Genomic DNA, 23198 nt, shown 5'->3' with positions numbered 1-23198 from the left:
TAGATGGTATGCGCGCAGTAATGAATCGAAAGTTGTGATATTTTGTGTGTTGGTTGGTATGTATACGTTTTTGTGTTAAATAATGAGATGCTTAAATGTCATCGATATCGAAATCACCAGCTTCTTCATCATCTTCATCTTCATCAGAATCCGCGTTACCGAACTCGAAGTTGACTTCGTCGTCGGATTCGAAACCGAAGTTGTCAGTTTCGTTGATCTTGGCATTCTCTGGCAACTCACCTTGACTCTTCAAAGTTCTGGCTTCATCTGTGTTGTACTTATGCACCACATCACATTGGTCATCTTGGAAATCTCTTAGAGAAACTAAGATAATATCACCTTGGGACATCCACACTCTCTTTCTCAACTTACCTCTGATGTGAGCCATTCTCTTGACATCGTCAAAACAACTGGCCTCCACTCTACCGTTACCCAACATCTTGGTAATTTGAGCATACTCTTGACCTTCTTCCTTGTAGATCAACTCACGCTTTGGACCATCAGAGTCATTCTTACCTCTTCTACCTTTCTTACCACCTTTAGTATTCTTCTTACCCATCTTTACAGTTATGGATTTTCTAGTTCTATCACTGCAGAATGCTAAAAGACTAGTACAACAACAATATGAACGTTAAAACCTCAAGTAATCTAGTCTATTCATCTCATCAGTTCTTTAAAGTCATTGCTTATTGTAGGCGTTTGGTCTGAAACCTAAAATTTTTCAACTCGTCCAGAGTGATTATATCACGTGATGTCATAGGATACCGCATTTATGTCCGTACCGGTGACTGATGCGTTGCTTATGCCTCACATATCTTAAACCAGCATCTTTATCACATTATCGTAAACTATACAGATTCTCTTTATTTATATTATGGGAAGGATCAGATTTGTTCTATCTCTTTTAGGATGAGTTGGGAGAAGACAACTTTTGTAGCATCGAAAATAGCTCGTTAAGACCCTGAATGTGCTCTTTAGCGTATGTTGAAGACGTATCACCATGTACTACAGAGTACCCGTACTGAAGCTTTCCTTCCTTCGTGAGTTCATTGACGTATTGGAACAATGGTTCAATAACGGGAGACGTGGACCCAGTGATCGTTAGGAATCCAATTGGGTCTCTATTTTCCCTCTTGGCAGCAACGTGGAAGAAACCAGCACCGTTCTTTGGAGATATTGGAGATAGGAGGGGGGATGCGGACGTTTCAGCAGAAGTTGGTTGCGCCACTGGAGAATGAGATGAACATGAAATGTCATCAACAGAATTATAATAGCTCACCAAGAATTGCAACGTTTTCAATGCTAATCCGACTTCTTGCACAAACACAATGTTTTTATTAACGTAGGCATGGATACCCTTGTCTGAAAACAAGGTGTTGATATGTGTCATTGCTTCGCCAATAACACCTTGCACACGATCACGGTCTTCTGCATTTTCTGTATGGAATCTCACCATCGAATCTCCGATCTTGCAGTAAGAACCGGGTAGTCTTTCCATCTTGTCTTCGAAAACTTTGATGACATCATCTTTCCAAGATACGTCTTCAACAATGTTGAACCAATTACCGTTCAATCTCACGTATGCACCGTTTTCAGCAATGAGTCCAACATTGGAAACACGGCTGTAGAGTCTCTCTAACACTCCGCGTGAATTAGAGTTCATCAAATAGACAATGTTATTGGCACTTAGTTCAGATAAGATCCTTAACATTCTAGGAGTTGGTGGCTCAGAAATTTTCAACACGAACATGTGTCTCTTAGCTTGGCTATAAGCAGCATACATTTGTTTGAAAGACAAGTTGAACACCTGGGATCTTTCGTGATTGAATTCCCAAGAAGAATCAATGTTGTTAAGAGCATGAACGATCCAGTTGTCAGAGTCATGATTAATAACACTTTTGAACATTTTCTTCCAACGGCGTCTCTTTTCATCAGGTGGCATCTCCAATCCGATTTTGATAGCACGCGCAAACTTCTTGATATCCCATGGGTTGATTAACAATGCACCGCTCTTCAAGATCTGCGTACTACCAGTAAATTCTGATAGTAGCAGAGGTGCATTACGTTCTCTGGAACATACTACAAACTCATGACAAGTCAAGTTCATACCTTCTCTCATAGAACTGACTATAAATAAATCGGCCTCGCAGTTGAGTGCTAAATACTGAGAAAACTCAAGATCTTGATGTAAAAATACTACCGGTTGCGAGATACTGATGTCCTTTGATAAAGCATTGATTCTGTCCACTACAGACATGATATCTCTTTCCAAGTCAATGTCACGGGCAGTATCAAGACATATTTGAATCATCACCACTTTATCAACGTACTCTGGGTTTTCTTTCAAGAATCTTTCGTATGCCAACATTTTCTTTTTCAAACCACGAATACGATCGAATTGATCCCTGCAAACGATTAAACGTTTATCAGACCATCTTTCTCTAATCAGTTTCCTCCATTGAATCACTTGTTCAGTATCGATCTGTTCATCCAAGTTGAACACATCGACACCAATAGGAGTGTTATTCACTTTCACAACTCTTCCTTGTAATTTTAGTTGATGATCGTCAGCGTCAGTCATCAACAACCTTGTAGCAGTTTGCATGAAATGCCTAGCATATTCATCTGTTTGGAATCCAACGGAATTAGCACCCAAGATACCATTTAAAATTTTCTCTCTCTGAGGGAAACAACGGAATACCTCGCTACTTGGGAAGGAGATATGTAAAAAGAATCCAATCTTGGCATCGGGTAATTTTTCTCTGACCATTTCTGGAACCAACATCAAATGGTAATCATTCACCCAAACTATGTCACCTTCCTTGTAGGTCTTCACAATTTCGTTAGCGAACAATTGGTTTAGATGTTGGTAATAATTCCACGAATGGTCTTCAAACGCCTTTGAGTTTGGGTTATCAGGGATCTGGTAGTGCAAAGTCGGCCATAAAATCTGTTTACAGAAATTTTTATAGGCGCCTTTGAATGTCAAATCATCAGAGATAACAGCCCTTGAATGATAGTTTGTGTATAACTCATGGCATATGTTATCCAAAGTTTTCTCCGGGATACAATCTGTTGGAATACCCACGGTACCGACCCAAGTAACTTGCTCATCTATAGTCTTTTCAAGTAGCGCCGTGGCAACGGCGTTCTTGAGACCACCATTCCCCTTAGCACAGGGCACAATGGTCCAAGGAGCGGTACTGAAAATATTCTCTGACTTCTTTAATAGCGCATTTTTAAGTTTTGCTTTATTCGAGTAGCCACCAAACTTGGGGACATTGTAATGATACCTTCCAGAAGAATCCAATTCTTCTATATCATACATATCCTCGTCCTCATCATCCACTACGTTCTCGTTTTCATCATTTTCTTCTTCGCCCTCTTCTTGTTCTGACTGTTCATATTTCTCTTCCTGGCTATCCTCATCATGATTAGCGTTGACCGAATACTTCAATTTCGAAGAACCACCACCACCACCACCGGTCGTCCCCGTCACGTTGCCGGGACCCTGCGCAGCGGGATGCACATGTCTAATAGCTGGAGCTTGTGACTTGATGTGCAAATGGCCCTTACCCTTAGCAACACCGGATAAACTACTATTCACATCCGGTAACGCCCTAGATCTCGGAGTAATAACTGTACTACCGGGACTATTCCAGAAATGTTTGGAAGTACCCTCCAACGCAGACGCAGAATTTGATTCATTCAACACTATCTGATAGAGTAATGATTTGTTAACGTTCTTCAACAAATTGGACGTCGAATCGTGTGTCGGGTTCACAGCACTAATCACAGGACTCGACTGGATTGAGTATGTCGAATCTGGTGAACCTGTATTGTTATCGTAATTCTTACCTAACTGTGTGTTCCCACTAGAAAAGAATTCTTCCACGGACCCAGTAGGATAATTCGAAAGAGCGTTCTTAGAAGAAGAAGCTGCAGCTGAGTGTGCTTTCCCCGTCAAACTTTCCATAAACGACTCGGAAGAGATTTGCGGATTAGCACCCACAGGTTTCGTCACCTCATCGAGTCGATGCTGATTGGAAAACTCACCAGACGGAGCAGGCGATGACTCCATGCCATCGCCACCAGAAGCAGCACTCATAGTCAGATCCAATGGCGCAAAAGAAGACCGAGAATGCGACGAGCTACTTCTTTTCCTCGTCAAAGAAGTACCCAAATCGAACGGATTACCGGAATACAAAGAATTCGCAGAGCTTTTTACACCGGAACCAGCATTGCGAATCTTAACCGGTTGATCTACCAACGACGCAGTCTCAACGGAAGACGAATGAATCTCAAATTGAGGCTGAAATGGTAAGAACAAAGAAGCAATAATAACAACCATCGTTTATCCTTCGAAATAAAAAAAAAATATTCACTCTTTAGTGCCCTAAAACCTAGAACTTAACAAAGCAATTACCTATGATAATTCTATGATATGTATATTTAAGAACTTAGTATCAGAAGATAAATAAAAGGATGAATATATGATAAAAAGGAGTAGCTAACCCAAACACACCACTTGATTTCCACATCTTTATATACAAATATAGACAGGACATAAGTTGGTCTGCTTTTTAAGGTTCAGTCTTTGCGAAATCCGATGTTGAAAACATGTTTAAAGGCAAATCTGGGAATTTTTTTTGGGGGCAGCCCGAAAACGGGGTTGTGGGAGCCCCCAAAACAATAGTTTTTCCGGCAACTCAATTTCCATGATTTTCCGATAGAAAGAGTCCCAGGTGATTCAAAAAGTATACCTTTGGAACATATTGGTGAATTGGGACAATTAAGGCAATTGCTATGGAATTAGGGTTCCAGTCTGCTATCAGGTGAGTGGTAATTGGGCTTGGTTTTGTGGGGCAAGAATGGTTCCATGTCTTGTCGATGCACATTGCCATGTGTCTACTATGGTGGATGCTGTAGGATGCGATAAGATCAGAAGCAATTTGGACCTGGCCCTTGCCGGAACGGCAAGTGATGTCCAACGGTGTGTCATGAGCACGAATGTGTACGACTGGGAATTACTGGAGCCCCTGCTGCTAATGAAACAACTGGATGATGAAGGTCCCGGAATCAATGTTAGTCTTGGTGTGCATCCCTGGTATTGCCATTTATATCAGTTAGATAGGTCGCTTTCTAAGGTAGGGCATTATAGGAATTGTCTTAAATGTAAAGACGAGGTACAGTTGATGGAATTGGTAGAGCAATTGCCGGATCCAGTAGATTTGTCAAGTTACTTGTCAGATGAGCGGGTTTCTCGTGTGGGTTGTATTGGCGAGATCGGATTGGACAAGGTTTTTCGGTTGCCTCAGAATGGCTTTCTCGTGAGCAATAATGGGACATCGTTGGAAAGAAGTAGTTTAAGCAATGTAAGGGTAGAGTTTGCACATCAGATCCAGGTATTTGAAACGTTATTAAAAGTTGCAAAGGGAAGGGGGTTGCCGGTTTCGATCCATTCTGTGAAATGTCAAGGTACTACTTTTGATATTTGCAAGAGAATATTATTGGATAGCGAGGTGAACATATGTTTGCACTCGTTTACTGGGACATTGGATACGGTGCGGCTATGGCTGGCGAATTTCCCACATGAACGGCTTTTCTTTAGCGTTTCGTGTTGGATCAACTTGAAAGACTGGGATTCTGGTGCTGAGCTGTTGAAGAGTTTGCCCTTGCAGTGTATTTTGACAGAGACAGATTGTTCTGTGGATTCAGTGTCGTCGCAAGAGCAACGACAGATGCTAGATTCCGTTCTTGACGCCATTTCAAGAGCTCACGGCATTTCCAGGACTAAGGCGATGGACACGGTATTACAAAACTTCAATAGATTCTTACGTAAATGAGATGAGACGCAGGGACTGCATGTATGTTCTTTGTTTAATGTAGTCATCCTCTATATCTAATTCCAAGTTATTCCCACTTATCTAAGAAAAAAAAGTGTCTTAAGTACAAAATTTTGATCTTTTTGAACATTTGTCCAGGTGGTAAAGGGCATTACCATGTACTGCTCCATACCATCTCAGGTGTCAAATAGAGTGGGTGCTGTACAGTCACAAGGATCTTACACGACATGGCACCAAGGGGACACAATAACTCAAATTCAGAGTCCGAATCTAAGGGCAAATCATCGAACAATGCAACTTCAGGTGCATCGACCAGGACCAGTGTGAAACAAAGACTCTCGAGTGCTCAACAGCAATACTTGAAGGACTTGAACAAGAAACATATACATAACAATCATCCGAAGAATGAGCCGCTCCCAAATCCGATGGATTTCGAACAATACTCCGATGAATTTTTAAGGCGGTATAAGGATAGGTTCCAATTGAAATCTCCAGATAATCTATCAATACAAGGGTACCTTCTAGGATCAAGGATTGGGAAACATACTTACTCGGCGAAACGAAACCAGAAAAATGTACCAGATGCAAGGGTTACGAAGCAGGAGCTTGCGAAAGGTGTCAGGGAACACTTCGATAACTATACCGTTCGAGAAGCGGAATGCCTTCCTCAGTTTATTTACAAAGTACAAAATCAGAAAAAGAAGTTCAGAATGGAGTTTAAGGGATGAAGCGGTGGTGTTGCATAGCTCACTTCCATCTTGGGCATGTAATTCGACATCAGCCTAATGGCTTCATCTATTTGTAACATATATGAATAATATAGAACGTAATAATCAAGGATATCAACGGAAATCTATTTGGAACTAGCGTTCTATACGCTGATTATATGCACTGCAGTGAAAAGGACAGATTGCACAGCAAGCTGTACACACGTCCTTCTGCTCTTTAACATTTTTTTCCTTTACAGGTCGTTTACACAATTTTTCTCTTTAATAAGAAATGAATGATATTAATTATCATTCACAAGTAAAAACTGTAACAAGACAAGTATTTGCTCCATAACCAGGCATACTGTGTTTTCCTGTCTCCAGAATAATTAATATCACAGCAATATATTGAGAGCAGACAGAAATTATTGTGTTAGATAGAGTATCTGAATTAAAACTTTAATCATGGCGGATCAAAGTTTCACATTATTTATCATTTTGGCTATTGCCGGTTATATTGCTGTGAAATGGTTTTTGAGCAATAACGAACAACATCCATCCATCCAAATCAATGGTTTTTCTTCGCAATCAGACTCTGCCACGGCTTCAGGTACCGCCGCGTCAAGTAATGCCGCTTCAAGACAGACTAGAAGGCGTATTCGTCGTAGAGTCAACGATGATATGATCGAAGTGGTACAATCCTTGGCTCCACATCTACATCCAGAACAGATCAGATACGACTTGGAACAAACCGGATCAGTTGAAACTACTGTAGAAAGATATCTCTCGGGTAGAGATATGCCATTCCCACCAGATTACGTCCCAGAATCTGAAACAGGTGGCAATTCTTCCAATGGTCAAAATCAATCGACCGGAAGCTCTGTAACTACAGGAAACAATACAAACAACAATAGCACATCTACAGATCCACGGAAAAGATCCAACATTAAAGCTGACAATCTGCTAAAAAAATTCAACGTGGATCCACAAGAAGATCTTTCAAACTTGAATCCCAACGATCTTTCCATAGAAGAAAGAAAGAGATTAATGGTATGGCAGGCAAGAAAGAGTATGGAACTAAAGGTGGAAAACAGTGAATACCTACAGTCTCTACTGAAATGATAGGTACAATTGTGTAGATATCTATAAATCGTACATATACCAGTAAATGAAATCCATTCTCAATTACATGCTAGAGTGTGTCCTTTACAGCTAGATGTCTTTCCAGAGAGAAATGTTGATCACGTGACTAACCATTTTTTTGCATTTCCTATTTTGTTTCTATATTGTTTCCCAGACCTTTCTGTTTCTACCTCCTAGAACTGCCAACACCCTGATTCTTGTCACGGGCTTGGCAATAAGGCAATCGGCTGGTGTCTCGAATCTTAACTCGGCGATTATTACTTACTACTATACACAGTAATTATTGCGTAGAGAACAGTTCAAAGTCACGTGTTATTCCGCCATCTCCCTCTCTATAAACTAATCTAGTTCTATTTAGGTTGATCTGATGTGACGAGAGTAGGTTGAACCCTGCGTTTGAGCTTCTCCTTTCCAACTGTGGTTGCAGCTTCTGAGACAAGCTGCGAGATCGATCTTTTAGCTGGTGAAGGGTTTGGAGTTTCGGCGGCACCGGTACTAAGATTTACGATACTAGCCTTTTGTGATGATTCTGGTTGTGATTGTGATTGCGATTGTGATTCGAGTTCCTTCGTCAAGATTGGTATAGATTGATCTTTCAAAGGTGTGCCAAAATCATTGTCTGTGAAGTGAATATATGAGCAGAACCCGTCTGTGCTTGATATCATTAGTAATGTTCCGTCTTGGCTCCACGCAAGATCTGTTATGGGGGTATAATGCAAATTTCCTGCGATCGCTATAGGACTGGTATTTTGTGTGTCGTACACCAGCACTTCATTCGTAGTTGCTACAGCGAATACCAGTGTATAAGGTGCTTTCACCCATTCAGACGCGGTTTCGTACATGATAGGATTAAACTTGACCACTAATGCCGGTTTTTGTAGAAAGGGTAGTGAAAACACGGGTTTGTTTGAATTTGAAGTTAGAGAAGCCCTTGTGTAAATATATACGGCATTCGCGTACTCTGGGTTATTATTTGAGGCATCCGTTTGTTCATCATTTCTGAAGACCCCAGCTGGTACACATAAGAGACTGCCGCATGGTGACATGGACAGCCTTCTGAAAAATGACGGAAGGGTTTCGTTATGGAATAAGAAAGTCACCTTCGACTTATCAAAATCGAGTTCTTTTTCACCAGGATTTTTCCTCCTTGGTAGTTCTGATTTTAATATTTTATTCACTAATTGTAAGCCCTTTACTTCGTTGTCCTCATAAATCATCTTACAAATCGCCAATGATCTGTCTGCAGATTGCGATACGATAAATTCTCCCTGAGGGTCCCATACAATCCCTTGCACGTAATGATTATGCTCCGTTATATGTCCTACCACTTTTCCCTGATCCACATTGAACACTCGTACGGTGTTATCCAAAGATGCAATAGCTATGCACGTTCCCTGAGGGTTCCATGAAATATCATAAATCTCGGCATTCGAGGCTGACCCTGACCTTAATCGCTTCCATACAGCCCACGATTCCTTAAAATCTTGGAATTCATCATCATCTACACCAAATTCCTTTACCATAGTCTCGTTCTTCTTCCATAGTAACAATAACCCATCGTCTCCCGCCGTGGCTAACGTGTCACCTTGCTTATTGAATCGACAAACGTTGACAGCTTGTTCGTGCTGCGTCAACGACGAAAGAAAATCAATTGTCTCTATCTTCCCATCATTTTCGCTCTCATTCAATTGCCAGACCCTGATTTTATTGTCACCTCCCGAAGTGAACAACCGTCTAGTGTTCTGGTTAGTCTCTGATAAGGGTTGAAAACATAACGAGTATATCGGATGAGAGTCATGCCAATATATCTGTAAACTCTCGGATTGTACCATTTTTTCCACTTTCTCTACTCGAACTGAGATAAATTGAACTAGTCCTATCTTATGAGCTCAGAATTACTCTACTAGTGCGTTAACAAATTTCGTTATAACTCTTTAGATCAACGTTACCTTTCCCTTCAATGCCTGATATTCTTTTTTTTTCCAGATTGTTTACGTGTATCGTCTTTTACTGAGGAATTCGATTTCTTAAGGAAAGAATATCAGCGATACAGCAGCAAATTGGATATTTAAATGAATATATACATTGCATGATGGGAACCTTATGCCATTAGAAATATTCCAACACTGAATAAAGGTAGTGAACACGACATACAACCCCCTTCCGCCTGTCTTTTCTCTTTTTTTCAATATAATAGCCCTATAGTAGACTGAAATAACAGTTTTTTTCAATATAAATTCAGTCAGTTTGAAAAAATTTTCAGATCTGTCACCATTACTTTAGTCATAACTCAGGCTCGAGCTGTCTGAAACTGTACTCACAGATCAGATCAGATCAACTGTTGCATCTATTGCAACATTTTATACTTGGGAAGTTTGTAGTGGTATCAGCAGATACCAATGCGTTGAGATTCAGGAGAATTTTACTCAGCGCATCAGTCAAATTCCCAGTAAACTTTTCTTTCAATAGACTACTGGAGCCGTTATTGTGCTTAAATGAACTGCTAACTGGAGAGGTGTGGTACTTCGGGTGTGCACCAATGAAATGTGCATCTGAGGGTCCTTTGAAATACAAGGAACATCCTCTTGGAGTCTTTGTTTACAATTATTTCAATTTATGATAGATCTGTTCGTGAGAACCAGTTCTATACCCTTTGGATTGGAATACAAATGAAGTTCCCCACAATTTTATATTTAGTTTAAAATTATTTATTATAGCCTTGGGTTTATGTTTGTATGTATGTTCTTGTTCTTTTTGTCCTTGTCGTTAACCAGATCTAGTGTCTGACGTCTTGTTTCTAGTACTTATTCAACGTCGCATGCTGTCTTTGCCAGATAATGGTATTTTGGAATAGCTATTGCTGAGAAACTGGGTAGTGAGTGGTTTATTTCAGCAAGAGACCCCCTGTTGTTGATGTGGTCCATCACACTTTGCATATCTTCATCTGAGTAGTCCGAAGTGAACAATATATGGGTTCCCGGTTGTTGGGTCGAGCCGACGGAAAATGCCAATCTTGATGATTCCAAAGAGATTGCTTCACGGATGGACCAGTCTATGACTTTGTTGGGACAGAAGCATGTAGCATCACCAATCAGTTTCCTAAAATCTTCTGTAGACGCTTCTGGTGTCACGGAGTTGTGATTTTGGAACATTTCCACTTGGGACCCAGGTAACGAACCTAATGGTACTATGATCGGAAGTGAGAACGGATACGCTTGATTGGTGTCTTGCGACATTTGAGTAACCAGTTGACGGATCTTGTGTGTTTCTCGGCAATCCAGCAAATACCGAACGGTATTCGAATCTTCATCCAAGGTAAGATTGTCCATTTGGAACCCTAATGAACAAATTGGGCCATGAACCATTTCAAGACCTTCCAACTTCGAACGAACATCCTTGTTGTGTTCGTTAAATATCTTTGCAACGGTACCAATCTCCTTTCCTGGAGGTAAATAATTTATCACCGGTTTTACCGCAATTAATGTATGATTGAAATTACGAGAAGTTTCCCTCTTGTAGTCCTCAAAGAAAAGTTCGAACCCTTCAAGTTGCTGTTTCCTATCATCATATATCACAATCTCATTCACTTCCTTGTAGAAATCCATCACAGAACGCAGGCATGCGATCTTATACTTCATCGTGGTTGGGTAACCAGCTCTCTTAAGGAAAGCAGAATGGAACAATAATTCCCGGCCGAACACGGGATGTTTTAGTAACTTTTCAAAAAGAGGGCTGAACAACAGCTGCTTTCTTCCTGTCATTAGTATCGTCAACGTACCGTTATCCCTATCGTCCCAGGACCTTCTAGCGGAGTCTACGATGTCTTTATTCCAAAATGCTGAGTCATCGACAGAACCCTTTATCCATTCGTCAACCAAAATCTCCAAGAACCTTGGCTCTGACCACCATCCACCGTTACTGAACACATGCGGGCTCAACAGTGACGAATATAACTCTGCTGAATACAAGTGTGGGTTTGGTGCTGGTGATTTAAATAGCGTATTATCGAAATCGTAGATGCATATTTTGTGAATCCCACCGCGTGGTAACGCCGGAACGTGTAAAGCAGAATCAACACTATTCCACTCGAATAAAACACTGTGTTCCATACTCTTTCTTGTTTTAGTTGGTTTGGGTATCCTATAGCACCTCTCAACACCAATAAATAGGAGATGTAGCTACTTTATTTGATCTATTTATTGCAGATCAGCTTATATCATTGTGATGTATATAGTTCTAAACAGACAAAAGTTGTACATTTCTTTTCGACTATTTGAAGAGTTAGGCACACACAGATCTAAGAGTGATACAAATAAATATACAAGCAAATAAGAGAGAACAACCCCAGAGGCCATGCAAACGAAGATTAGCAGCTTTGTCATTCCTAGATGTTCAGTTCCTTTTTCACCAAGTCGAGAAACTAAATATAATGTAGATAATTCGATTCTATTACGACATTTATCTGGCACTCTTCAATCTAAAGTTGTGATATACTCCCAAATACGTAGTGAAGACCTCCTGGTCTTTCGAATCTATAACAAAGTAATGATGGAATGCATTTCTCAAGTTGTGCATTTCTTGAGAAGTATAAAACGAAATGCTTTTCGGGCCCGCGAGAAGCAGATACGTGTAATATGATGACGCAGGCACCTCTGACACAGTATCTGCTGGTTCAACACGGAATCCAATAACGTTTCCATGAGCAACATATACAAAGTCCTTAATTTGCCAAGATCTTTGGTGGTATTGGTGACCTTTTTGGATATTTGAAGCAAGGGAGTTGGCATCTCTTACATTCCCATCTTCATGCAACAATTCAGCTATATCATTGACACTCACTTTGGCAACTGATTCGTGAAGGCTTATTGGGATATACGGGTAAAGGAACCAATCTAACGATTCGGGGATAGCGTCTGCATCGAGGTCTTCGAAACTCTTAAGGAAGTGTATCGCTTTTTCTTGCAATCTTATCGTCGTCTCGACGTCCAGCGCGTAAGACGAGTGCATCGCAGAGTTGTGAAGGTGGAAAATGTTAAAATTGCCGTTAGAAACACCAGACTTATTGAAAGATTTCTTCTTTTGGTGCTTCTGGTGCTTCTTCCTCTCATTGATGGATTGCACAATTTTATTGCTGTCAGCGACCATGTTGTGAACTAGCTCTATCTCCACATCTGATGGGAGATAGTAAAAGATCGCCGGTACGATCACTACAGAGGGTATCAACGCGGGCCGAACTGTCTCCGCATAGTTCTTCAGGAACTCGCGGAACATCTTGCAATGTCTTTCCCGGTCATCGTATATAGATATCTGGTTCACGTTACTGTAAAAGTCCAACAACGATACAATAAGCGAAGTCTTATAACTTGCTGTCGTCATCTGTTCCTTTTTCAAGCAAACAGCATCAAACCCACGGGACAATTCAAAATCCTCTTGAAACTGTTTCATCGCTTCCTCGATAACCCTCGTGAACTGAGCCTCCGAGCGTCCTGTAAGCAGGATACATAACGTGTTCTCATCAGCAATGGACATAGACACCAATTCTGCCACTGTTAAATTCCATTTCCCTGAATCTTTACCCTTCCTACATAGAACCGAATACTCAAGAATATCGCTATTCATGAACCAACCTCCATTAGCCAAAGAATTAGGATACCTCAAATGGTTAATTGTCGATGGCGGGTACAAAACAGGGTTCGGCAGCGGCGAAACAAATAACGTTTGATCGAAATCATAGATATGGATCTTTGTCACTTCAGAATTCTTACACTGCGGGAACTGTGCCAATTTCACAGAAGACCACCTCTGAAGCACCTCATGCTCTTTCCAATTGGCACCTTGCATCAAAAAATTGGAGAAACTTGACCTTGCAACTAAGGTCTGGTACCTACGGTACCAGACCACACCAATTAACACCACACTTGTGTCATATCTACACCGAAGTACTACTGAATCATTTCTTCAAAAGAGAGATGAGATTGAATTTATTTCATGATTGTTACCCGGATATTGACTACCAAAAGCACTGGCCAGTTCCGTTGCACTGCCCTTCGCACTATCCGCATCGCACTGATGATAACGTACACCCAGAATGTTTAGGGCCGCGAAAGCAGCCTCGAGAACCCGACTAGAGATTCCGTATCGCACTGTATTCTTTTTCTTTTTCACCTCATCACAGTGAAAAATTGTTTCATACAGACAACCGGCCTGGTCTGTGCTTTGTTCTCTGGCCGAAAAGTAAAAAGGCTCGAACAAGTTTCTGTTTTAGGTTCTGAAATCAGCACGGAATCTTAACGTGGAATATAGTACCGTGAAATGTGTATCCTTTCTGTGCGTTGTTCTGGCGAACACACTTTTCTTTCTTTCTCTCGCCCTAGCTCTTTCCGTGTTTCTCTGCCTCTAGTTTCATTATTCACATAATAATTAGATACTAATTATCAAGTACCAAATGACCTTATATAAGCCTGATTTGTGAAAAGTTTTTTTGATTCAGATCTAAGATACGTTTAGGTTCGTCATTGGTATTAGTGTATTGTATTATACGTGCACGATCTTGCTCTGTTCCCAGGATCTAAGGAACAAACACGAGCACAATGGCTTCCTCTGATGATGATGATACGAGGAACACCTCGACGTCCCAAGTTGTGACGTCTTTGGTGTTTAACATTGTTGTTTTCGCTGTGTTTTTCATCTCTTTTATCCTTTTAAGACTCAAGATCAAGCGTATCTACCAACCTAAGTCATCCTTTGATTTGATTAATGATGAGAAAAAGCCTCAGCCTTTGCCCAGTGGTATTTGGCAATGGATTGTTCCTTTGTTGAAGAAATCGGATAATTTTATCATTCAACAAGCCGGGCTCGATGGGTATTTCTTTATCAGATACCTTTTCATTATTTCTGCTTACTGTGGTTTTTCAATGCTGTATATGTTCCCCGTGTTGCTCCCTATCAACGCAGTCAATGGTGTTGCTAAGAAAGGTTTCGATATGTTGGCTTACTCCAACGTTACGGAGAAGGGAAGATATTACGGTCACGTGTTTTGTGGCTGGATATTCTATTGGGGGTTCTTGTTCGTCATCTATAGGGAATTGACCCTTTACAACTCGTTGAGACACAGTATCCTTGCATCTCCACGTTACGCTAAGAAGTTATCCTCAAGGACCGTGTTGTTCCAATCTGTTCCGGATCAGTACTTGTCTGAAACTGAATTCGCCAAGTTGTTTGAACATACTAAGAACATTTGGATCGCTAGAAGTGCGAAGCAATTGAGTAAATTGGTTAAAGAGAGAGATGCTTTGGCTCTCAAGTTGGAAGCTGCTGAGACCTCTTACTTGAAGATGGCAGTTAAAGCCATTAGCAAGGAAAAGAAGAAGAAAGGTGGTGCCGATCCAAGTAAGATTGCTAACGATATTACTCAATACGTGCCAGAGAAGAAAAGACCTTCTCATAGGTTGAAACCTGTTATTGGTAAGAAAGTGGATACTATCAACTATGCAAAGGAGAAGTTGCCTGAACTAAATGCAAAGATTCAAGAGTTGCAAAACAAACATATGGAAGAAAAACCAATGAATTCCGTCTTTGTCGAATTCAATACTCAGTACGATGCTCAGAAAGCGGTCCAAATGGTTAGTCACCATTCACCATTGTCATTGACTCCAGCGTACGTCGGTATCTCGCCTACAGACGTTCAATGGTTCAACTTGAGAATGTTCTGGTTGGAAAGATTGGTTAGAAAATTCGGTAGTATTGCTGCCATTGTTGCCTTGGTCATCTTGTGGGCTTTCCCCGTTGCATTTGTCGGTATGGTCTCCAATATCACCTACTTGACTAACAAATTACCATGGTTGAAATTTATCTACAACATGCCAGATCAATTGCTTGGTATCATAACCAGTTTGGCTCCAACCATCGCGTTGGCCGTGTTAATGATGCTGTTGCCTATCTTCATTAGAAAGATGGCCTTAATCGCTGGCGCACCTTCTTACCAGCATGTTGAATATTTCACTCAACAAGCTTATTTCGCATTCCAAGTTATCCAAGTGTTCTTAGTTACCACGTTGGCCTCCTCTGCTACTTCTACTGTTACTGCCATCGTCGAAGAGCCAACTTCCGCGATGAACTTGTTGGCTGAGAATTTACCTAAGAGTTCCAATTTCTACGTCGGTTACATCATTCTACAAGGTTTATCCATCTCATCAGGTGCCTTGCTGCAAATCGTGCCTTTGATCTTGTTCTTCGTGTTGGGGATGTTCCTTGATTCTACTGCAAGAAAAAAGTACGCTAGATTCACTTCACTATCCTCAATGGCGTGGGGTACTACATTCCCTGTTTACACTAACTTGGCTGTTATCACTTTCTCCTACGCGATCATCTCTCCATTGATCTTGCTGTTTGCATGTGTTGCATTCTTCCTATTATACGTTGCTTACCTTTACAATTTGACGTATGTGTTCCAGGAATCTCCAGATTCCCGTGGAATCCATTACCCAAGGGCTTTGTTCCAAACAATGGTCGGTTTGTACTTGGGACAAATTTGTTTGTTGGGTCTCTTTGTTGTTGGTAAAGGTTGGGGTCCAATCGTGCTACAAGCCATTTGTCTAGGTGTCACTGTTTTCGTTCATCTAAACTTCAATTCAGCATTTGACCATTTAATGGCCTTTGAACCTGTTGATACAATGAAGGCATTGGATGGTAAATCAAACACACCATCTTACATCAGAGATTTCGTTGAACCAGAAAAGGATGAAATCAAGGAATTGCCACCATTCCAAATCAAGAAGTACCATCCTCGTTCCTCGTCACAATTCGACCAAAGAACTACATCCATTCTGAGTGACAACACTTACGAAATCCAAACTGGTGTCTTTGATACCGATAATGAAAACACTTTGAACACAGTTCCATTGCTAGCAGACGGTGACATGACTCCAGTGCCACCAGCTCCATTCTGGAAAAGGTTCTTACTCCCTCACATCTACTATTCTTACAAGGCTGTGAAAACAAGATTGCCCGAGATCTACAATCTACCAGATCCAACAGAAATAACCGATGAAAAAGAAATCAAGCATGCATACGATTTCCCAACAGTCTCAGCTAAATGTCCATTCCTATGGATTCCTCGTGATCCATATGGATTCTCTACAGTTCAGATTGCTGATTTAGCTGGTGTCGTTGAAATTTCTGATGAAGGTGCTCGTTTCACAGAATCTGGCTCTATTGAGTGGGAAACTGCTCCACCTTCTTACAATGATTCTCAAATGCAAGTTGTATCTAATCCGTTTGACGAACAAGATGAAGATAATCTTCAGAGAGAGGAATAATCGTCAAGATCCAATCTAAGCCATTTTCTCTTACCATGTTGTGTAAGCTTTTAATTTATCTTTTTGTAATATTTCCACTAATCACTGATTAAATAATAATTTGTCTATTAAATTTCAAGCTTACCGAATTACAACCAAACACTAAGGAATCGTGGTCCAGTCGAGTCTGGGTATCCCACAGAAAGGATTCATTCCATAGTTGCTGTGTGGGAATTGATGTCTAGAGATATGAGAAGGGCTTCGCAACATTTGAGGTTGATTGGCAACCATTTACATGCTAGAAACTACCACAACGTTTTGGTTGGAAGCAAATACTCATCGTCTTTTAAACAGTACTTGCAGCTGCCAAACGGTGAAATTGGGTCCTATTTCCACGATGTGCCATTAGACTTAGATGTTGATGCCAAAACATGTAACATGATCGTAGAGGTTCCACGTTGGAGTAATGGGAAGTTTGAAATCAGTAAGACCGAACCATTTAACCCCATCACACAGGACATAAAGAAAGGCAAGCCACGATTTGTCAATAACATTTTCCCTTACCATGGATACATTCATAACTATGGGGCTATCCCACAGACATGGGAACAGCCACTTATTGAAGTATTGCCCGGTTTCAAGGGTGATAATGACCCATTGGACTGTTGTGAAATTGGTTCCAGCATCGCCAAAATGGGAGATATCAAAAAAGTAAAGCTTCTAGGGTCATTAGCCCTCATTGACGATGGAGAACTCGATTGGAAAGTCATTTGTATCGACATTGAAGATCCCATTGCTATAAAATTGAACAAGTTGGCAGATGTAGACACTGTTATGCCTGGTCTCTTGGATGCAACTAGAACATGGTTCAGAGATTACAAGATTCCTGCTGGGAAACAACCTAATGTGTTTGCATTCGAAGGTGAGTACCAGGACCAAGCATCTACACTTTCTACGGTACAAGAATGTCACGAAGCCTGGAATGCTCTAGTTAGGGGAGAAATTAAAGCAGATGGATCAGAGGCCGAGATTCCCTCCATTGTCAGAGCGGGAACTCACATAAGAGTTGAACCTAATCAACAAAATGACACACCAATCCCACAAGAAGTGGACAAATGGTACTATGTATGAACTTAAAAGCAGTCAGTGGTCAGTAAGCTTCTTCGGTTAGGTTAACCTGGCACAGCTCATCTCCTCTTATTATGCCTTTATGATATACATGTCCAATATTTTGATGTTACCCTCTCTCATATGTAGTGCAAAATTTTAATGTAAACAAAACTATATTTAATGAAACTATTCGATCTAACAATTAAGACGATGAGACAGTGGTACAGATTCACGTCAACTAAAGGCTATTGCGCTGGCCAGGTGTACCGTGCAGCATGTCATCTTTATCATTTGCTGGAATTTGTGCGTTTCTCCGCTCTGGGGAATACGATAAGGTACATAATGAGCCTACTTTCCAGGCAATCGATAAATTCTTGAAGGACAACGAAGAGATACTGGTTCATCTTTCGAGGTTTACCTCAGTTGAAAACACTGATTCCGTTGGAAAACAGCTGCAATTGAGGGGTTATTCATATAATGTGACGGTAGAGGACGAAAAATTGGCCAATGAGCTTTCAATTGCGTTAAATGTACATCAAAAAGAGTGTTTGAGAGTTATTTCGCAGACCAGGACCAGGTTCCCAGATTGTCCAATGGAAAAAGATACCATCGTTAAACAGATCTTACATGAAAGAAACTGTGTCTTGGATACAACCCTCGTTTTATTAAATCATGATTCTTTCCCAGTTTTAAAGGGCTCCATGTTACAACTTGTCTACAAGAATAGGTCCACAATGATATCAGAAGCAATTCTTCTGGTCAAGAACTGTGTAGCACTTATCGGCTCAGCAGAGCAAAATGATTCTTATAAGAGCTCATTAATGTCGTATGATCTTATTTATATTACAAATCTATTGAATTTGATCGCATTCGTAAGCTTGAATCAACCAGTGGGTCTGGAAATTATCACAAAATGGTACGAGTTGCTCGAAGAAACACAGTATTTCGCCATACTCAAGGATAATAAAGATGTCCCATCAGAGATCTACAACATGGCAAATTCTTTAATGATAATGGATACTATTATAATGACAGGATATAATACAAGCGAAGACACGATAGACGTAAAATCGTCTTTTTTTAATGACGCTGCGACTTTCAGAAGGCTTCTAGATCTCATAATAAACACAGATCCGCCAGCAATTATTGTATACTACTGGTCTTTCATCTTATATTCCAAATCGTATCTGTTAGAAGAAGATCCTGAAAATAATCTGGAATTCGTGCAGCAAGTCTTCAACTCACAACCCATTTCGAAGCTAATCAAAGAGTTTGCCCTTACTGCAGAGAATGAAAATGTTTTCGAAGAGATTTCTAAGGTTTCACAAATATTCAAAGATCAAGCCTTCTTTGCGGCTATACTGACTTCCTTCATCACTTTTTCGTTGTATTTCGTTCCAATCAGTATAAAGACTTCCAAAATGATCAAAACTGTCCTCAGTAACGCACCAACTCATTATGTGGAAAAGTTCTTGACAAACAAAGAATTTGAGAAAAAATTCTTCTTGATAAAAACAAAGGCTCCGCTGTTGAAAGAGTCACTCATTCCAATGATAAACATAACCTCAGCGAATGCTGAATTTGCAAATTTTGAGTGGAAGGAACTTCCCACCTATGTCCAAGAGGTTGTATTGGGAAGTCTAGAGTACGACTTAGCTGATGATGCACACTCAACAGATTTGATATCCATAAAGAGTGAGACCTTTGCTCGAGTACCGTTGGAACCTAGTGGGAATGTTCTCTTACCAATTCCGAAGGACACGAAGGCTAAGATCTTACCTTCAGTAACTAATGATGACGTCGTGATGTTCTTGTATAAATATAACGGTTGGTCATTATTGGGTAGAGTCCTTCAAAATGCATGCGATAGATATCTGTCCACTTCATCTGCTGGTGTTCAAGATTCTGATGTTCAGGAAATGATATTATCAATGCTGGATCTAATTTCTAGTGTTATAGGAAGTGGTATCTCGGTGGAGAAATCGGCCGATATTCTACTACAAATGTCTACCTATCTTACAGAAGATTACATTTTTGATGTTATTTTCAAAGTCTTCGAACAATCTTTGCATTTAAGAGACTATGACGTTATTGATCATTGTCTCAACCTACTCATCAGTTCCATAGATGACTTTTCTCAGTTCGTATGGTCGCATTTAGCAAGATCTGAACTCCTTGATAGGTATGGCAAATCCGGATTGATTTCTAGTGTCTTGGGCACCATGGAATTACCAAATGGAAACTACTCAATAACAATCAAGATTATCAAATTGGCGCAACAATTAGTTCTAGAATCTCTAACACTAGAGACAGAATTCCCAGAAAATCTGAAAAAGGAAATTCTTTCGAAATTCTTTCAGCATTTCATACATGTTTATGAAAGTTATCAATACTGGAACTATCGTTCCATAGCTGAGAAATATGAGCTAGGAACAAACTTAACCATCTTGTTTACGACTGTCGTTTACAATATTTATGGTATCGATCCATCTAATCCGCCAGAAACTAAAATTACTAAAGTCCTATCATCAGCTGCAAACGACATAACGAATCGCTTTTTAAGTTCTGACTCACCAGATGTAAGAACAGTCACTTCCATACTGCATGTTCTATTATCCAGCAACTCATTGGAAGCACTCTCTATCGGAAATGAAGTCTTTTACAATAAGTACAACCAATGTTTGCTGAAGTCTTATGAATTAGCAAACCTTTTAATCTCCGTCCGTGCAATGTTACAATTACCTCCCAGCACTCTGGAATCACAAATATATGGCAACTTGCCGAAGTTAATTGACATTTACGCCTTACACAATGATTTAAGAAATCCAATAATCAAACTCATGACGCACCTTGTGAGAGCCCCTTGGGCCGAAAACTTCCCATCTCTTTTATCGTATCTGGGCCAAAAACACTCCAAGATGATTTTCAATTCGATCTTGTACGACCTCGCAAGTACAATCGATGATTATCAATTTCTGAAGAGTTTATACAGATTCTTTTCTTCCGTTATGGAAGGAAAGCAGGATGGTTTCTCTATTCTTTTAGTTACTGGCGAAACCATATCCGTTGGCTCTTCCCCAAAAAAATCAGAACCATCGAATAGCGCCTCTGAAACATCAATTCTTTCTCTCCTTAAGAAAAATGTCTTGAAGCTAGATTGCTACCCGGAATCTGTGGCTTCTCGACTTCTTGAAGCAATCTCATATGCATTCAACTCTTGGGCTGCTGCAAGGAATAATACAGCAGATAAAGAATTTATAGATTTTCTCGTCAAAAGGCTAGAAAAGTTCGAGGACAAGTTGGCTCCCGATTCGGTTGAGGCGACGATTAAATTATCCAGTCACTATCGTCTTCAAGCGAGGATTGCTGAAATATTTGCCCTTCATCTATTCACCTCTTCACCTTCAGATTCCACCATAACAAACATGTTAAATGGACCCCAACTTGTTGATATCGTTAAGAGGATATTTTCTATAGACGGATATGATAAAACTCTTCATTTGACTCTCGCAGAGGAATTCAAAAAGATTTGGCCTCATCTGGATATAGAAAAATTCGCTATTTCACCACTTTATAGAATCGGTAAGGCGTACCAGGCGAACATATATGACATTGAACTTCTTGATCAGTTCTTCTGTTGTGAAGAAAAATGGAGAGGGAACGGGTCCACTCCAGGGTTTAGAGAACAAGTTATAAAAAGCTCTATCAACTTACAATATGTGTCTTTCCAAATTTCAGCAGCAAAATCATGGGGAGCTCTTTTGACCGCATTCATTAAGAAAACTCCAAAGCCTTTACAAGCTTCATATGTCGATATTGTTACCCAACTACTCGCACTAAATGTTGAGCATGGTGTGGAGGCACCTATCTTCTCTGAAATATACCTCCTAAGAATCGAATTGGTGTTTTACATACTGTATTCATTCTTACAAACTTCTATGAAGATACCTGAGGATAAGCTTGAAACTCTATTGTCACAGCTTTTGGCAATTTTAAAGTCTAAAGAGGTAGATTACCTCGGAAATATCGCACAATCGAATAAGAATAATCAATATAGACCTATTCTTCGTTCGATTTTGATGTTGTTAACTTTGGCAAAACCTTACCCTATGTTTTCAGAAAGATATTCTGATAGTCTATTGGAAGTCTTCGAGTTAGCTTTTTCAAAAGGTGTTAATTTGATCTTGTCTTCTATATTATTCTCATTCACAATAGCCTCCAACAAAGGTAAAAAAGTTATTGTGCCAAATCTTGCCGACAAAATTCAAGATTTGTTACTATTACTATCCCTTTTCACAAAAATCAAAGAACTGAACCCTTCGACATCCTTTAACGCTGTATTGGCATCCTCGCTAAATGAATTTGGAACCTTAAAATCACTTTTGAATCTTTACTACAGTTCATATCTTTTCAGATCTCATGATGAACCCTTATTCGCGGAGCTAACCCTGTCATTCATTTCTGAGCTTGTCACAATTGAAGAAGTTGCACAAAAGATTATAGATAACGGGCTCTTCTCTGTGTTCTTGGAAAGTCCGATTTCGGTGTCAATTCAACAATCTGGGGCTCGCCCAGAATTATCACCAAGATTGCATAACATATGGTCCAATGGCATCATATCGATTATTCTTCAACTATTAAGTAAATTCGGATCTGGAATACTTTCGGAAGTGTGTCTATTTGTTTCATATTTCTCCAAACAAATAGATCTTGCTGTGGGGGGCTGGTCGTCTGACTCACTGTCCATAACTCAAGCATATATCCAGGAGACTTCCCAGATAATTCTTTTGCAGAAAATGCTAGATAAACTTGAATATCAGCGTTATTTGTCTGTTAATGGTTCCAAATTGAAGGTCATTGACGAAGAAGAGATAATAGAGTTGTTCCCTGGTTTAGACACTAGCTCTGAGAGAAACGATTTGGCAAATGTATTGAAACATTTGTTAACTCACCCAAAGTATATGAATTCTCGGATCATCGCGACAACCCCAGACAAACAAAAGATGATGGAAGATGAGGTCTATAGAAATCAGCTTCTACATTCTATCACCAAGCAAATCTCAGAACTTCAATCATCCTTGATGTCAGATTTATAA

General features: G+C 40.2%; 11 protein-coding genes across 11 annotated transcripts; 6 read left to right on the top strand and 5 right to left on the bottom strand.

Annotated features, from left to right (window-relative positions):
• Positions 1 to 91: 91 nt before the first annotated feature.
• On the bottom strand, positions 92 to 559 carry TIF11 (translation initiation complex factor eIF1A; the record flags this gene model as incomplete). Its single annotated transcript, XM_454458.1, has 1 exon — positions 92 to 559. One exon carries the CDS (start codon positions 557 to 559, stop codon positions 92 to 94), a length of 468 nt encoding a protein of 155 aa, XP_454458.1.
• Positions 560 to 904: 345 nt separating this feature from the next.
• On the bottom strand, positions 905 to 4351 carry TPS3 (trehalose 6-phosphate synthase/phosphatase complex subunit; the record flags this gene model as incomplete). Its single annotated transcript, XM_454457.1, has 1 exon — positions 905 to 4351. The coding sequence occupies one exon, from the start codon at positions 4349 to 4351 to the stop codon at positions 905 to 907; it is 3447 nt and encodes a 1148-aa protein (XP_454457.1).
• A 520-nt stretch (positions 4352 to 4871) lies between these two features.
• KLLA0_E11243g (putative endodeoxyribonuclease) lies at positions 4872 to 5846 on the top strand (the record flags this gene model as incomplete). Its single annotated transcript, XM_454456.1, has 1 exon — positions 4872 to 5846. One exon carries the CDS (start codon positions 4872 to 4874, stop codon positions 5844 to 5846), a length of 975 nt encoding a protein of 324 aa, XP_454456.1.
• Positions 5847 to 6073: 227 nt separating this feature from the next.
• Positions 6074 to 6574, top strand: SAP30 (Sap30p; the record flags this gene model as incomplete). The annotated part of the gene is made up of 1 exon (XM_454455.1): positions 6074 to 6574. One exon carries the CDS (start codon positions 6074 to 6076, stop codon positions 6572 to 6574), a length of 501 nt encoding a protein of 166 aa, XP_454455.1.
• Positions 6575 to 7018: 444 nt separating this feature from the next.
• CUE1 (Cue1p) lies at positions 7019 to 7675 on the top strand (the record flags this gene model as incomplete). The annotated part of the gene is made up of 1 exon (XM_454454.1): positions 7019 to 7675. The coding sequence occupies one exon, from the start codon at positions 7019 to 7021 to the stop codon at positions 7673 to 7675; it is 657 nt and encodes a 218-aa protein (XP_454454.1).
• Positions 7676 to 8046: 371 nt separating this feature from the next.
• CAC2 (Cac2p) lies at positions 8047 to 9528 on the bottom strand (the record flags this gene model as incomplete). Its single annotated transcript, XM_454453.1, has 1 exon — positions 8047 to 9528. One exon carries the CDS (start codon positions 9526 to 9528, stop codon positions 8047 to 8049), a length of 1482 nt encoding a protein of 493 aa, XP_454453.1.
• Positions 9529 to 10500: 972 nt separating this feature from the next.
• Positions 10501 to 11805, bottom strand: KLLA0_E11155g (HAD domain phosphoesterase family swiss army knife RNA repair protein; the record flags this gene model as incomplete). The annotated part of the gene is made up of 1 exon (XM_454452.1): positions 10501 to 11805. The coding sequence occupies one exon, from the start codon at positions 11803 to 11805 to the stop codon at positions 10501 to 10503; it is 1305 nt and encodes a 434-aa protein (XP_454452.1).
• Positions 11806 to 12154: 349 nt separating this feature from the next.
• Positions 12155 to 13537, bottom strand: KLLA0_E11133g (HAD domain phosphoesterase family swiss army knife RNA repair protein; the record flags this gene model as incomplete). Its single annotated transcript, XM_454451.1, has 1 exon — positions 12155 to 13537. One exon carries the CDS (start codon positions 13535 to 13537, stop codon positions 12155 to 12157), a length of 1383 nt encoding a protein of 460 aa, XP_454451.1.
• A 749-nt stretch (positions 13538 to 14286) lies between these two features.
• RSN1 (Rsn1p) lies at positions 14287 to 17013 on the top strand (the record flags this gene model as incomplete). Its single annotated transcript, XM_454450.1, has 1 exon — positions 14287 to 17013. The coding sequence occupies one exon, from the start codon at positions 14287 to 14289 to the stop codon at positions 17011 to 17013; it is 2727 nt and encodes a 908-aa protein (XP_454450.1).
• A 216-nt stretch (positions 17014 to 17229) lies between these two features.
• On the top strand, positions 17230 to 18123 carry PPA2 (inorganic diphosphatase PPA2; the record flags this gene model as incomplete). Its single annotated transcript, XM_454449.1, has 1 exon — positions 17230 to 18123. The coding sequence occupies one exon, from the start codon at positions 17230 to 17232 to the stop codon at positions 18121 to 18123; it is 894 nt and encodes a 297-aa protein (XP_454449.1).
• A 254-nt stretch (positions 18124 to 18377) lies between these two features.
• NUP188 (Nup188p) lies at positions 18378 to 23198 on the top strand (the record flags this gene model as incomplete). The annotated part of the gene is made up of 1 exon (XM_454448.1): positions 18378 to 23198. One exon carries the CDS (start codon positions 18378 to 18380, stop codon positions 23196 to 23198), a length of 4821 nt encoding a protein of 1606 aa, XP_454448.1.

This window comes from Kluyveromyces lactis, assembly GCF_000002515.2.
Source record: "Kluyveromyces lactis strain NRRL Y-1140 chromosome E complete sequence".
In the NCBI taxonomy this organism is placed as follows: domain Eukaryota; kingdom Fungi; phylum Ascomycota; class Saccharomycetes; order Saccharomycetales; family Saccharomycetaceae; genus Kluyveromyces; species Kluyveromyces lactis.
The sequence above is the reverse complement of the archived record's forward strand: the minus strand, read 5'-3'. Positions and strand labels throughout refer to the sequence as shown.